General features: G+C 37.7%; 1 protein-coding gene across 1 annotated transcript in view; it reads right to left on the reverse strand.

Moving 5' to 3' along the window:
- The window catches only part of STK32B (serine/threonine kinase 32B), a 367871-nt gene that overhangs the window by 287189 nt on the left and 65535 nt on the right, over nucleotides 1-15147 (reverse strand). The window contains exon 2 of the mRNA XM_072620203.1: nucleotides 8323-8378. Within this exon, the coding sequence (XP_072476304.1) occupies nucleotides 8323-8378 (56 nt within the window). The remainder of the gene's footprint in view (nucleotides 1-8322; nucleotides 8379-15147) is intronic.

Here is a 15147-nt window from a genome sequence, read left to right on the forward strand (position 1 = left end):
GCAGAAGCAGTCAAATACTGTGGTGGCAGAGAAATAGGACAGTAGCAAGTATAGAGATAAACTAATTATTCATAATAATTAAAGTTCACATTTCTATAGTATGTTGTGGCACTTTCCTTATGGCAATTCAAATAGGTAACACAGGCATTATTAGTCTGGTTTTTATTGGCAAAGAAATGGAAGACTGGGGATGTTAAAAGAATCACCAAAAGAAATCAGTGGTAGAAATAGGATTTAAACCCATATTTTCTGATCCCAAGTCAGTGTTTAGTGTTCTTTCTATATAGCCAGACTACCTCTCAGTGTTTTTTAAACTGAGGAGGAATAAAATGGGGATTGATCATAGTTGGATTTGCTTCTGGAGGTTGATAAAGTCAGAAAAGTACACAGGGTTATTAATTAGATTTTTTGTATTTCTCTTATAAATCCTTCAATTTTCCCCATTTCTAATTAATTTTAGTCAACAAATGCCTCTAATGTTATTTAATTTAAATGGTAAATTTATAGAGTCTTACGCTTGGAATCAAGAGACTGATATTTATGCACTCTGTGTTCTTGGAAAATTCATTTCGCCTAAATTAGCCTCAGTTTGCTCTTGTTGTTGTTCAGTCATTCAGTAATATTTGACCATTTGGGACCCCATGGACCATCGCACACCAATATTGCCCATGGGATTTTCTTGGCAAGGATACTGGAGTGATTTGCCATTTCCTTCTCCAGAGGCAAATAGAGTTTAAATAACTTATCTAGGGTCATACAACTAGAAAATGTTTGAAGGCAGATTTGAACTCAGGTCTTCTTGACTCCAGCCTTGGTGTTCTACCCACTGATCCCTTTAACTACCTTGAGTCTCAGTTTACTTATCTGTAGAATGGAATGAGAGTGTCATTCTACCTCCCCCACAGGATTGCTGTGAGGAAAATTCCTCTTAAGCCTTTAAATGCAATCAAATTATGAAGCATTGTTATGTTAACAAATACAGGAAAAGGCAAACTCCAGAGTTTGAAGTCTAACCCTGATAACTAGGATGTTCTCCCCTTTATTAGATTTCTTTATCTTTAAATTGGGAATAATGCCTGCCCTGCAGATCTCACAGGATTGTTGGGACAATCAAAATAGATAATGTTTTAAGGGACTTTGTAAATTCTTGCACACATGCAAGTTATTATTATTGTTGTCATTAACTAAATATCAATTAATATAATTTAATGGATCATTACAAAAAAAAATATATTACACAATCAATCAATAAACATTTATTAAGTACCTATGTGCCAGACACTATGCTAAGTCTTAGGAATACAAAAGGAGTCAAAAAGTAGTTCCTCACCTCAAGGAGTTCACAATCTAATGAATGTTAAAGGAGATTATATGTTCTTCGAACTTCTATTTATAGAAAGCCGACTCAGTTGATAAAATAAGAGACCACCATGGAATTAGGTGAGTCAAAAAATTTAATATCTCATTCTCTTGGTTTTCAATACAAAGATAGGAGTGCTCAGATATGAATTCTATAAACTCTCCAGGTGTCTCATAGACCAATAACTCAAAACATAAGCTGGGCTTGCAAAATATTAGAGCCAGAAGGAACCATAAAAAAAGAATGTAGTTAATATTCCACCCCATTTATAAAGGACAGTGACTAAACCAGTGATTTCATTGGTATAGGGAACTCCTAGGTGAGAAAAATTCTGCTGATGTGGGTTGTCTGTCAGTCAATACGCATTTATTATCATATTCCAGTTACTGTGCTAAGGACTAGGAATAAGAATAAATGCCAAAGTAGAGCCTGCTCTCCTAAAGGTCACAATCTACTGAGGGAGACGTCCTGCAAACAAATATTTTCAAACAAGCTATATACAAAATATATAAAATAATCAATGGAAAGAAGGTGTTAGAATTAAGAGGAGTTGAGAAAGACTTGCCACAGAAAGCAAGATTTTAACTGAGATTTAACTGAGAAAAACCAGGAGACAGAGATGAGGAGAAAGAGCGTTCTGGACAAGGAAGCACCTTTTCTACAATTTAGAGTCTAGAGGAGTGGCCTGGAACACTGAAAGGTTAGGTGACTTCCTTGAGATCACAGAGTCAGTATGCATCAGAATTTGAACCCATGTCTCCTTGCCTTCCAGGGCAACTTTTTGTCTATTACATCATAGTGCCTTCCTCTATTTATAAATTAGGAAATTGAGACCCAAAGATGAAAGTCAGTTGCATAAGGTGTCAGTTACTATCAGATCCCTTCACAGAACTAAGGTTTCCTGAGTCCTTGACCATTTTTTACATTAGAATGAAATGACTAAGTGATAAACTAAGAACATGTATCTTTAAATATAGGAAGTCTCATCATCATAACTCCAGTACTGAATGATGATTCTCTTGGCTATGTTGACCTATGAAACATATAACAACGTCAATCTATAAATTAAATCAGAAGAGAAAATTACTATTCAGTGGAAAAAGGGGTTGCAGACTTTCTTAAGTGAGACCAATAAAAGAATTAACAGTGTTTGTATAATGATGTGCCCAGAGGTGACAAAAAACCTCATTTTGAGTGGCAGTTGGTCATTCTTACTTCATTGTGCTGGTAATGATGGTGTTCAAAAATGATCACGATAACTTAAGTCTATCACTATCTATTGCAGAAGATGATGTAAAGATTCTGCAAAGAATTTGATAAGTTCAATATACCTTGATACTTGGTGACTTCACTTCAAAGGTGATGGCAGGAAGGATAACAATAAACATTTTGGAAATTAGCTCAGGATTAAGAAATGAAAGAAGGCGAAGTTTTATAGTTCACTCAGGAGTCTTATATTAGTGCATCATGAATACTTTCTTCAAGTAGAGAAGGTAGTTGCTGTGGTAAAACTCAAATCAATAACACGAAATATTTTAACAGCTATTAAAGGAAAACTCTCCATCCTATGAATTCTTCTAGCTTTTTTACATTTCTTATGATTATATTATATTCTGCTTTAAATCACATTTGTTTAAATGCAGCTTTATAGTGGAAAGCATGTGTGTGTGTGTGTGTGTGTGTGTGTGTGTGTGTGTGTGTGTGTGTGTTCGTTCTTCGCTGCTGAAGAAGACTATGCCATCAGGGAAATAATGACATGAGTTTCACATGACTTTGTTTTGAGTGAGGGAGGGCTGTGCAGGTAACCAGCCTCACTTCTCCTCCAGAACTATCTGAATCCAGGGACCAGATATTCATCAGGATGACTGCAGATGACCCAGGATGAGGCAATTAGAGTTAAGTGACTTGCCCAAGGTCACACAGCTAGTGTGTGTCAAGTGTCTGAGGTGAGATTTATTAGAGCACCAGTGCAAGAGTTAAGAGTACCTAGTTCAAATCTCACCTCAGACACTGGATTCAGATGGCTCTGGAGGAGCCCTCCCTCACTAAAAAAAAAAAAAGTGGAAAGCATACTGGACTTGAAAGAAGGTTTGAGTTCAAGAACTGGTTCTACCACTTACTGTGTGATTACACTCAAGACATTTAACTGATCTGAGCCTCAATTTCCTAATCTGAAAAATAGGGATTATAATACTTTCACTACCTACCTCACAATACTATTATAGTCAGAATGTTTTGTATACTACAATGCCCCTTGTCAACATGAACTTTTACTATTCCTGTATTGTAAGACCTTTCTGGACAGGGATCATGTTTTACTGTACTTTATAACTTGCCCAATCTTTGACGAAGTGCTTTGCCCATAGCCAATACTAAGTGGTTTCTTATTTGTTCAAAATGAATGAATACATAAAGCCATAAAGTTCAAGAATGAGCTTTACCATTTCCTATCTCTGTAACCTGAGGCAAATTATTTTCTCTCTTTGGGCTTCAGTTTCCTCAGCTGGAAAGTGAGAGTTGGACTAAATAATGTCTAAGTTCTTTTCCAGAGCTATCATCTTGTAGCTCTGTTTTTCAGACATGTTTTCTACTAAATGGAAAGATGTACACAGAACTGACTGAGTCCTTTGAACTTATAACAAATTACTGTTAAGGATGAAAAGACTTAAACTGGGAAAAAAGAAGTGGCCAATTCTCCATTTCTGAATGAAGCTATATTTTTCCCCCACAAGAACATATGTTACACAAAGCCCTTAAATTTGCCAAGAAACTGTTCAGCAGTATTTCAAATGTGACTGATGTCAGAATACCATAGATTGTTCAGAGAATTTGATTGGATACAAGAGCCCTATATGACTTGTTGCCCTTGCTGTAACCTGTCAGATAGACAAAAAAATCAAACTGTGTTTCACAAACTCACACTCTTAAGTATGAAATTAACAAAATAATTTATCTTTTGATATAAATAAGAAGACCTGAATTCAACTTCTTATTCTTCTATTTCCTGTGTGTGGTAATGGGTTAATGACCCAGGAGTGAGGAAGCTGACCACATGCAGCCTTCTAGGTCCCCAAGTGTGGCTCTTTGACTGAATCCAAACTTCACCAAACAAATGGGGATTTTTCTTCTGTAAAGTTTGGATTCAGTCAAAGGGTTGCACTTGAGGACCTAGAGGGCAGCATGTGGCCTTGAGGCTTCTGATTCCCCACCCCCGGTTAGTCATTGAGCCTCTTAAGGCTTGAGTTTTCTCCTTTGAAAATTAAAGATTCTTTGCTAACAGTAAAATCCTCAAAATGTTAACACTGGAATGTTAAACTTGTGAATGTTAAAATTAGATCTCGGAACATAAAAGAATTTTAGCTACAGAAGTGAAAAGCCCCCTCACTTTACAGATGAGGAAATTGAGGTCCAGAAAGGTTAGGTTAAAACTTTCAGAGGACAGATATTATGACTTATTTTACTCCTTTGCCCACCAGTATCTGGCACATAGAAATCCCTTAACGAATGTTTGTTGAATTGAATTGCCTGAGGTCAGTCTGGTAGAAATTGGTAAAGCTAGGATTTGAACCATGACCTGCTAACTCCAGTTGCAGTATTCTTCTGTCCTACAAGCCAAGAGAGTGTGTCAAGAATGCTAGATCTGGGCTGAAGATTCTAAAAGAGTTGGATCAAGGCTACAGGGCGTTCAAAATAGAAGTAGAAGAGCAGACCAGATGCTGTGCAAAGGGATTGGCCTCCCTACAGGCTTCCTTCTGACAGCCACGGTAGTGCATGTTGACCACAGTACCTTTAGGTTGATTAAAGTGGCTATCTTGCTGTTAAGGAAAAATCAGATACCTTCAACGTGTTGCTATCCACAGTGGAATATGACTGGTAGGGAATATTGTCAAGTATTGTGAAACACTGCTCATATGTGGCCATGAAATTGATTTCATAAATGAAGCCCTATTCCTTGAGTTAATTTCTAAAAGCTCTGTGAGATCACCTCAGGCAGTCTCATTTGTTTGATGATACAAATGGTCAAAGAGACTATAAGTTGAATAAAAAGAACCTTAGGAGGGAGATTCTGAGAAGGAAGGAAGCTTGTCCTACCAGGGTAAGTCTATGATTACAAGGTCACTAGTTTAGGAAAGAAAGCCAAATGAAAATTGTGGTGCTTCACGCATACTCATACCATTTTGTTGATTGAGTTAATCTTAAACATACCATTTTTTAGAATGCTTTTTGTGACCAGGCCTGTGGCAAGGAATGTATTTAAGGAAAAAAATTTTTAAAAAAAAGATATTTCTATAAATCAGTAAAAACAGTTCTTCACAGAGGAGGATGATTTTTCAAAATTTTATTTAGGCTTGCTAGAAAGAACCAGGCATAGCAGATAGGAAGCCAGCTTTGGACTTGGGAAGACCTGGGTTCAAGTCCTGTTTATTACCAAATTAGGTAACGTTTGTAAATCATTTAACAGGGTAACAGGAACATAGTAGGTGCTGTGTAAATGCTTATTCTCTTCTTTTCCCTCCCTTGCCCTAAAAACACATGCTGCCTGGATGATCCTGAGAAAGTCATTTAAATTTTCAATGACCCCAGACAAATCTCTCAAATGGTATCTCACTTTCACAAAGCAGTTTTGGATTGGCAGGGAGAATTCTTTTAACAGGAACTCCCTATAGGGGCAAAATCATAGACCAAAAAAAAAAAAGAAAGAAAAAGAAAAAGTAATTAATAGCTACATTTCTGAAATGATTGAAAAACTAGTAGTAGGCTTGACAATTGCCATCATATATGTCATTAGGTTTATACAAGAATTTCACAGAGTATGGGATATAAGTATGTAAAATATTTTTTATCATTCCTTTCAAAATGATCATGGAAAGACTGAGGAAGAGATAGTGGAATCTCATTGGGAAATCAGTAGAATTTGGAGGGGTATTTATTAGCAAAATGCAAATTAAAACAATTCTGAGATATCACCTCACACTGATTGGCTAATTTGACAGAAAAGGAAAATGATAAATGTTGGAGAAGATGTGGGAAAATTGAAACATTAATACATTGTTGGTGGAGTTGTGAGCTTATCCAATCATTCTGGAGACCAATCTGGAACTATGTCCAAAGTGCTATGAAACTGTACATACCCTACAATAGTTCTATTGGGTCTATATCTCAAAAAGATCATAAAAAAGGAAAAGGACTCAAATGTACAAAAATATTTATAACAGCTCTTTTTGTGGTGGTAAAGAATTGGACATTGAGGGGATGCCCATCACTTGGGAAATGGCTGAACAAGTTGTGGTATATGAATGTAATGGAGTAATACTGTGCTATAAGAAATGATGAGTAGGCATATTTCAGGAAAGGGGGGAAAGACTTCCATGAATTGATGCTAAGTGTTCAGTCACTGCATTTTATTTTATACCATACATACTCTTCCTATATCTGGTGAAAAGTCAGCTATCTTGGTGTGTGCCCCGAAATGCAATAAGTTCAACTGATCCAGGACCCCTGAAGGAAATAAGAAATGGCTACATTGCGAAACAGTGGAATCTTGTAACTGCAGGAAGTATTCTGTCAAGGAAGCCATAGAAAAAATTCCCATGCTGAGTAAAGGGTTGGACTAGATGACTTCTAAAGCCCCATCAAATCTAAGATTGTATGACTTACATAGCATTCAAGGACTTTCCCCTTGATTAACAACAACAATTCCCACTGCTATGGACCTCAAACATTTTCTTCACAACTTGGTGATATGGGTAATACAATTATAATTGTACCAACTTCACAGATGAGACTGTGAGACTCTGAGACAACTTACATGAGTTGTCTGAGATCATAGTAGTAGCACATGTCAGAGTCAGCACATCAACCCAGTTCTCCTAATTCCAAGTTCAGAAGCTTTCTCCACTGACCATCACACACTACCTCATGTCTGGACCAAAGCATTTGGCAATTTGATGACTCCATCCATGTTTTGGATGGTCACAAAGACAAAACTTTAAGTTGTTCATTCAGTATTCAGTGATACCACATTTTTTTAGTTACTATTCATCATTGAAGGTGAGGACCCTGCCATATCTCAGTTTTACTGTTTTTTTATGTGCAGTTAAATAAATATGTGAGCATCATGAGAGTTTTCAAAATCAGAAAAAAAAATTAGATACCCAATTCAAACGCACATATTTCAAAACAGATTAAGTTGTTTTGGTTCAGGTCCTTAGAATATACAGATTCATTTCATCCCTTCAGGATCCACATTCCATATGGAAAAATTCTGAGCAAGTAGTAACAGAGCTGGCTAAATCATAAGTTTCATAAAGGCTCCCTGAGGCCAGGAGCTGGGCTTTTTGTTGTAAATTTTGTACAAAAAATGATTGCTGGGCTGAAATTGAATTCAGTTTGAGCCTCCCCAAGTGCCTAAAACAACGTTCTATGCATTAACAATGCTGAATTATTGGATGGATCCCTTGGGGACAAAATATCAGCATTTCCATCTTTAATTATGATACTTCCTCTCTACTTCCCCATTGTCTTTCCCCCATAATTCTGGTAGAATTTCGCTGGAGAACAAACAGAAGTCCCAGGTCTTAGTTGTCCAAATAAGAAGATCCATACAAAACCAGGCTTTATATGTTGCCTTTTTTCTGATGATTGCTTCTGATGAATGTTATTGTTTTTTCCCTTTTCCCTCTTTAGTTCCTTATGGAAGAAAGTCTATTAGCAATCTTGAATTATCACAAAGAGAATCCACTTTTAGCCAGTCCTTCTGCAGTGATTTAATTGAGGAAACAAAGTTATCCAGCAACCAGAGGAAGCCATTCAGACCTGCTTTTCTGATCCAAAACAACAAAACCAACTCCCTTTGTCTAGTGGAAAATTCATAGACCACATCAGTCAATACCCACAAATGCCTGTGACTACAGCCCAATGGGACATTTGGTTGAATTGCCACAAAAATCCATTAATCTTACCTTTCCAAAGCTCCCTTTGCCAATGGCCCGCAATATTTGAAAATGGTCAAAATTAACTGCAAGAGAAGACAGAAAAATAAAATTACATATCAGAGTTATCAAAACCACTACTTGGCAGATCCAACTTCCTTATCTCCAGAGTTTAACGGCATTCACTCTAAATAGCATCTTACAACTGGCATTGGACTCAACAGCAAAGTAAGCTCATTCTCAAAAACATCTAGTTTGCCCTTAATAATCTGAGGTACTTATTAATCTATTACACTTTCTCTTTGACTCATATACTTGGTAATTTAACCTCAGAAATATAAGTATTCAATTGCTTCTAACCATTTCAAAATCAAAATACTCATCCCAACATTTCAGAGTTTCTAGAAAAATGCAAAAACTTTTTATATTTTTATTTTTTATTATTCTAGTTTCTAGAAAAATGCAAAAACTTTTTATATTTTTATTTTTTATTATTCTTAACTTGACAAACATTAGCATGAGCCTTTCCATATACAAAGAATAGGAAAAAAAGGATAGTATATGAAAGCACAAATTCTTTCAATTTAGTTTAAATACATTGTAAGTTTAACTGCTTCATTGATGCTATTTTTGACTTGCCTATCATTAGGACTTTTTGCCTATTCCCCTCCAAATGCTCCTAGCCAAGTACCCAAAAACACCTCAAAAACAAAACTTATAGCAATAAACATCATTGAACAAAACCAATTCCCCTATTGACCATGTCCAAAAATATACATCTCATCCTCCACTTCTACCCTATCACCTCTGTGTCTGAAAGTGAAAAGCACACCTCATCATTAGTCCATTGGAATCATTGCTGCACCATGAATTTATTAGTGGGCAGCTAGGTGGGACAGTGGATAGCACACTGGACTGGGATTTAGGGAGATTCTTCTTCTTGACTTCAAATCTGGCCTCAGACACTTACTAGATGGGTGACCCTGGGTAAATCACTTAGCCTTATTTGCCTCAGTTCCTTATCTGTGAAATGAACTGGAGGGAAAACAGTGGTTAACCACTCCAGTATCTTTGCCAAGAAAACCCCAAATGGGGGTCATGAAAAGTCAAATGTGACTGAATAATAATGACAAAAGCTATTTCAAGTTGCTTTTCATTACACTGTTGTGGTCATTGTATAAATCATCATCTGGTTCTACTCACTTCACTTTCCCTGAGTTTGCACAAGTCTTTCCAGTCTTTGCAGGTTTCTCTAAAGTGGTCTCTTTCATCATTTCTGACAGCACAAGGCTATTCCATTATTTTCAAAACCCTTAATTTGTTCAGCCATTCTCCAACTCATGGGTGCCTTGAGAAGGCTCCAGTCCTTGAGCAAAAACTTGTCATCAGCATTCACTTCTTCAGCCAACAATTCATCACAGTGAGGAACTCTGCATATGTTATTTGTTAAAGGTTATTTGAATCAATTTGTTTCTTATATAATCAAGGAAGTAAAGAATACCATTAGCTGGAGGGATTGGGGGAGGTTTCAAGAAGAGATGGACCTGAGCATTAGCTTTGAAGGAAATTAAGGATTCTAAAAAGAGATGAGAAAGTATACTACAGGCAAGGGGATGGCATGTATAGTTCTAACTATGGTGAAAAGAGCTGGCACCTTGGTCCAGGTGCTGACTTCTAGGTTGGCAGCTAGGTGGTGCAGTGGATAGGGCACTGAGGCTGAAGTCAAGAAAACCTGAGTTCAAATTCAGCCTCAGATGTTTACTAGATGTATGATCCTGGGCAACTCACTTAAGCACTATCTGCCTCAGTTTCCTCATCTGTAAAATGAGGGTAATAATAGTATGTAACTCATAGAGATGTGCCTATCAAATTAAATCATATTTGCAAAGTGCAGAATCTGGCACATAGTAAACACTTAATGAATGTTTGTTTCCCTTCCCCTCCTTGTAGCCCATAATCCCTCTACCTCCCAGTCCACTATCTGTGCCCTTCTATAAAGGTTTGGAGAGGAAAGAAGAAGTCCTGAGGGACTGAAGGTGTGACATCCTAAGCTGGAAGAGATCTGAGATAGGAAGATGATGAACATCTCCCTCTTCTACACCCTTGGTTGGACTGCAACTGAATTTGTCTCAAACGTCAGAATGCCTAGTTATAGATCTAATGCCCTATGAGAAAACAGGGAAGCAGGAAAGAGCACATCAATGGTGGTGGTCCAACTGAGCTGGAGCACAGTGCTGTAGAGAAGCAATTGATAGAAATAAGGTTAGAAAGGTGACTTTTAACAAGATTGCAAAAGGCTTTCGATAAGGAGTGTATATTTTGGCAAATAAGCCAAACATATTTTGAATTTTCAACACCATCCTACATAGTGTTCAGGAGAAAGCAGCTTGGGTGAGGTGAGGAGAAATAGCACCCCAGATGTTCTGCATGTGTCCCTGAGGAGGGCAACCCCAAATCCCAAAGGAGTTACAACTATTGCATGACAAAATATTTGCTTAGGAGAACCTATCCCCTGCACTCCCTTGTTAAAATCCTTGTCATAGAAAGGAATTCAGTAGTTTTTTTTCTTTTTTACCATTCATCGCAGTGAGATACAAAATAGGCATTTGAGAAGCTGCCATCTGGAAGAGCAAGAGAGCAGTTTTACTCTTTACACTTCTGTTCAAGGACTTAATTATAGGTTATTTTTAATTATAGGTTATACTTAAGTGCCGCTAGCAACAAAAATTGTGTGGATTTTGTCTCTGGACTCCAATTACTTAAAACCTCTAATGACCCCATCATCATCCACAATATAAATTGATTTCCATTCAGTACAATACACATGTAATAAAGATAGATAAGATATTTATTAGACAGATAAAATGTTTATTAAGCATTTACTATGTGCCAGGAACTGTGCTAAGCACCAGGGACATAAATACAAATAAGATAGCCCTCCTTTCAAGGAGGTTATATTCTAGTGGAGGGGGACAACCCATAAAGGAGGAGCTGGAAATTGGAAAGAGGGGAGGAGAGTAAGGGAAAGGAGGCACAGGAAGAGGGATCTAGAGAGAGTGTCCAGACAGGAATGAATTAAAGCATAGTGAGGTCCTTCTTAGAGCGTGATAGCAGGGAGTGTCACCAATCAGGCAAGGAGGGCTTCTGGGAGGAGGTTGCTCCAGGTTGGCAAAACAGAAGGGAGAAGGAGGAGATATCCACAGAATCTGGGCATGAAGCGTGGTGTAAATCCTTTCTAGAATGAAGGTCCTGTAAAAGGTAGTCACCAGTCAGGAGAGGAGAGACTGCTATGTGCAAAGCACTATGGTAGGTATTGAAGATACAAGGATGGGTATGAAAATATTTCTCGCCCTTAAGGAGCTTATATTCTGATAGACAAAGATCAAATGCCTCAGTATGGCATTCAAATCTCCACTTTAGATGATCAGTTCTTTACTCTTGCCATGCTCTGACATGAATCACTCCATTCCATACAAGTCAGTTTCCTAATTGTCACTTATCCTATGCTTTTTTCAATTCCAGACATTACTCATAGACGAAGGTCTTACTTCCTCTTCTTCCATCTAAATCCTACCCATTCTCCAAAATCCAACTCAAGCCCTCCCATGGCTTCTTTCTCTAATCTAGCCTATATTGAACTAGTCTTTCTCTGACTTTATAGAATTTAGATTCTACTACTCATTTGGACATTTAGTCATATCCTGCATTGACAGTTTATTTAAGTATTTCACATACTAGTTTTATCTCCTTCTCAACTAGATTATTATTTAACCTCTGTAAATGTGGTAGTCCTTCTATCCCTCCCCAAAACCAAAACCTCCTTTGGTTTTCTGAGTTTCATTTTTCTTACAACAAGCTGCTGTTGTTATATGTACCATCCTTCCTTTTGCCTATTTATGCCTCCTCCAGTTGTTTTCTTCATACTACATCTAGAATCTCCTATCCTGGAAACTTCCATACCTTCTTTCATTTCCCTGTGCATCCCTGTTGGGTGGAATAACCCAAGGATTCCCAAAAAAACAGGAGAAAGAAAGAAAACCCTGGCACAATCTGGGTGATAGATCAGAAGGGTACCTTTCACTGGATAACATTCCCTCATTCCTTCTGATATCACCTAGAGATCATCTTACTTAAGGTCTGAATATCTTGGATTCTGTCCCTTTCAAAGATCCAATATTTCTTGCATATGGGCTTATGGGACAGATACATCTCATTCTCTCTTCCTCTGTATGTATCCTGAAACCGTTGGGTATCTCAAGTTAAGCTATAAACCTTCCTTGATCTTAGTCAGTCAACAAGTATTTTATTAAACACCTACTATGTGACAGTTACTAAGCTAAGCAGTAAATATATAAATACAAGCAAACAGATAACATCCAATAATTAGGTTGATAGTTGTAGATGGGCTCTATAATTCCCTAATATTAAATGCCTTCCTTTCTTTTATTGTGCTATGCAGATTACAAAATGAAGTATGCTTGTACAGATCCATAGTAATTCCAATGCAGCAGAGAGATGAGAAGGCATGGCTACATACAACTACCATATGTTCTCAAGCTGAGAAACTGTAAAATAGTCACTTAGCTGATACCTTGTGTTACTCTTTTCAAGTTGTTTTCCTTTACCTAGTTAGTCAGTGCTGATACCATTTCCAGTGCCATCGAGCTCAGCATTACTAGATGGAGATGGTGGGGAGTGGACTCTACTTCCTACCTCTCCAGTTTAGTAGCACCCAGATGCAAAAGCAACTCTAGTAGATGGAAGTCCAAGATAAGAAGTCTTCTACCTCTTGCCCCACTGAGTCTATTCCAGGATGGACAGTATAATGCCACCTTCTGACTTGGCTCGCATGGGTCTATTTATTCCTACATGTTGAGAGGCAAACCTTAGAGGACCTCAAACAATTGAATCATGTCTATTCTCAACAGTCTTCTCTCCAAAAATTGATATTCTGCCAAGATTCATCCTTCAGTGTTCCCACCCTCCTATTCTTTCCCCATCTCAATGATTTGGGATCAATATATAATCTCCAATCTGCATCTTCAAATGTCTGTTCTCTTATTTCGATCTACCTCTACCTTACCCCTCAAAATGTCCCATTTCAGATCTATTTATTTCTTCCACTATGTCCTCTAGAATGCCTGCTCTGGAATTAACCAATTTCCTTTCATCTTAAGCCTTTTCCATTCTCATGCTTCTCTCTTGTCTTTTACTGAGACCTGGCTCTCTCTTGATGACTCCATTTCCCTTATAATTCTTTCCAGTCCTGGCTATATATTCTCTCAGAACTGTTTCCTCTCCCTCCAACTCAATAGTCATGGAAGCACAGTTGAAAAACTTCTTGGCACCACTGTCACTTCTAAATTTAGCCTCTTCCACCATCATTCAGCAACTTTTCCTTCTTTGAGATTCATACTGTTGAAATTTGTCAACTCATTCACATCCTGGTGATTATTATCTATCAGTCTTCTGGATGTCCTCCATTTTTCAGTGACTTCAATTCCTGCATCACTGCTTTTGCTTTCCTTCCTATCTCCTTTCTTCATATTAGGGGACTTCAACATATTTCCTCAACTAGTCTAACTCTCCAATTCCTCAATCTTCTTAATCCCAATGACCTCCTCCACTCCACTTCAGCTACCCTTAGAGAGGTATTCATAGATCATTTTATCATCCACAAGTGTTCCAGTGTTTAAAAACTCCCAAACACCTTTATCTGTTCATAAGCTTTTATCATTTCCCCTTGCTCTATGCTTTGTAGCTCCCATACTTTATTCATCCTCACTGTGACCTCTATTCAGTCCACTCCTCTATTCTTTCCCAGGTAACCACCTATGAACTGTCTACACTCTTCTCTCCCCCTTGCTGATCTTTTGTTATCCAAATCACCTGTACACTATAGTCTATTTTATAATCCCTTCCCTCCTTATTCTACTGACAATCATATCCTACCAAGCCCCAACCCTGGACTTCTTCCACCATCTACCTCCTCCACATCTATTTGAATGCTGTAATTGGAACTAAAGTAAATGACACAGTGATCCTGCCTAGGCTTGCTATAAATTTGTGTTATTTAATCTCAGTTGGGTACTCATTGCAACAAGGAAAACATTCCATTCCTCCTTAATTAATTCCCTATTCTGCTCTATATGGTAGCTGTTTCAAATTTTCTTGTCTATTCTCAAGCCCCCTATATTCCTTTCCCCACTTTTTCAAGTGAGACCACTGAGGCATTCAACAGGGCTTCTACTTTGCCACTCCTCTTCATTTCATATCATCATTCAGACATTTTCTCCAACTACTTTCTTGTTCATTCTTGTCCTAGAAGAAGATATGGCCTTTTTCCTGGCCAAAGTCATTTGCATATCACCTTGATCCCACCTACTCGAATCTTCCCCAAGAGACTGTTCCTACTGTCTCAATTATATTCAATCTCACTCTATAAAATGAAACTTCTAATGCTAACAAACATTCCCATGTCTCCCTCATCCTTCATGACATTCTCACTAGATGCCACTGTATGTGGTATCTAGCTGGTAAGTATCTTTGTTAGTAGAAAGCCATGAAACTCTCTCAACTCAAAATCTCCACTTGCTTGCTTCTCATGCTCTTTAAATCTCTGCAGAATTGCTTCTGATCTGATCATCCAATGAAAATTGTTCTTTCCAAAGTTCCCAATGCAATATCTAATGATACTCTCAGTCTTCATCTTTCTTGAAATCTCAGTCGCCTTTGACACTGTTACTTACTCTTTTCTGCATACTCACTCCTCTTTCTTCAAGACTCAGTTCAAATCTTTCTTTCTGTAGAAGGCCTTTTGGGGTCCCCTAGATGCTACTGCCTTCCACCCTGAGA

The sequence above is a fragment of the Notamacropus eugenii genome, chromosome 6 (genome assembly GCF_028372415.1).
Source record: "Notamacropus eugenii isolate mMacEug1 chromosome 6, mMacEug1.pri_v2, whole genome shotgun sequence".
NCBI classification, from domain to species: Eukaryota; Metazoa; Chordata; class Mammalia; order Diprotodontia; family Macropodidae; genus Notamacropus; species Notamacropus eugenii.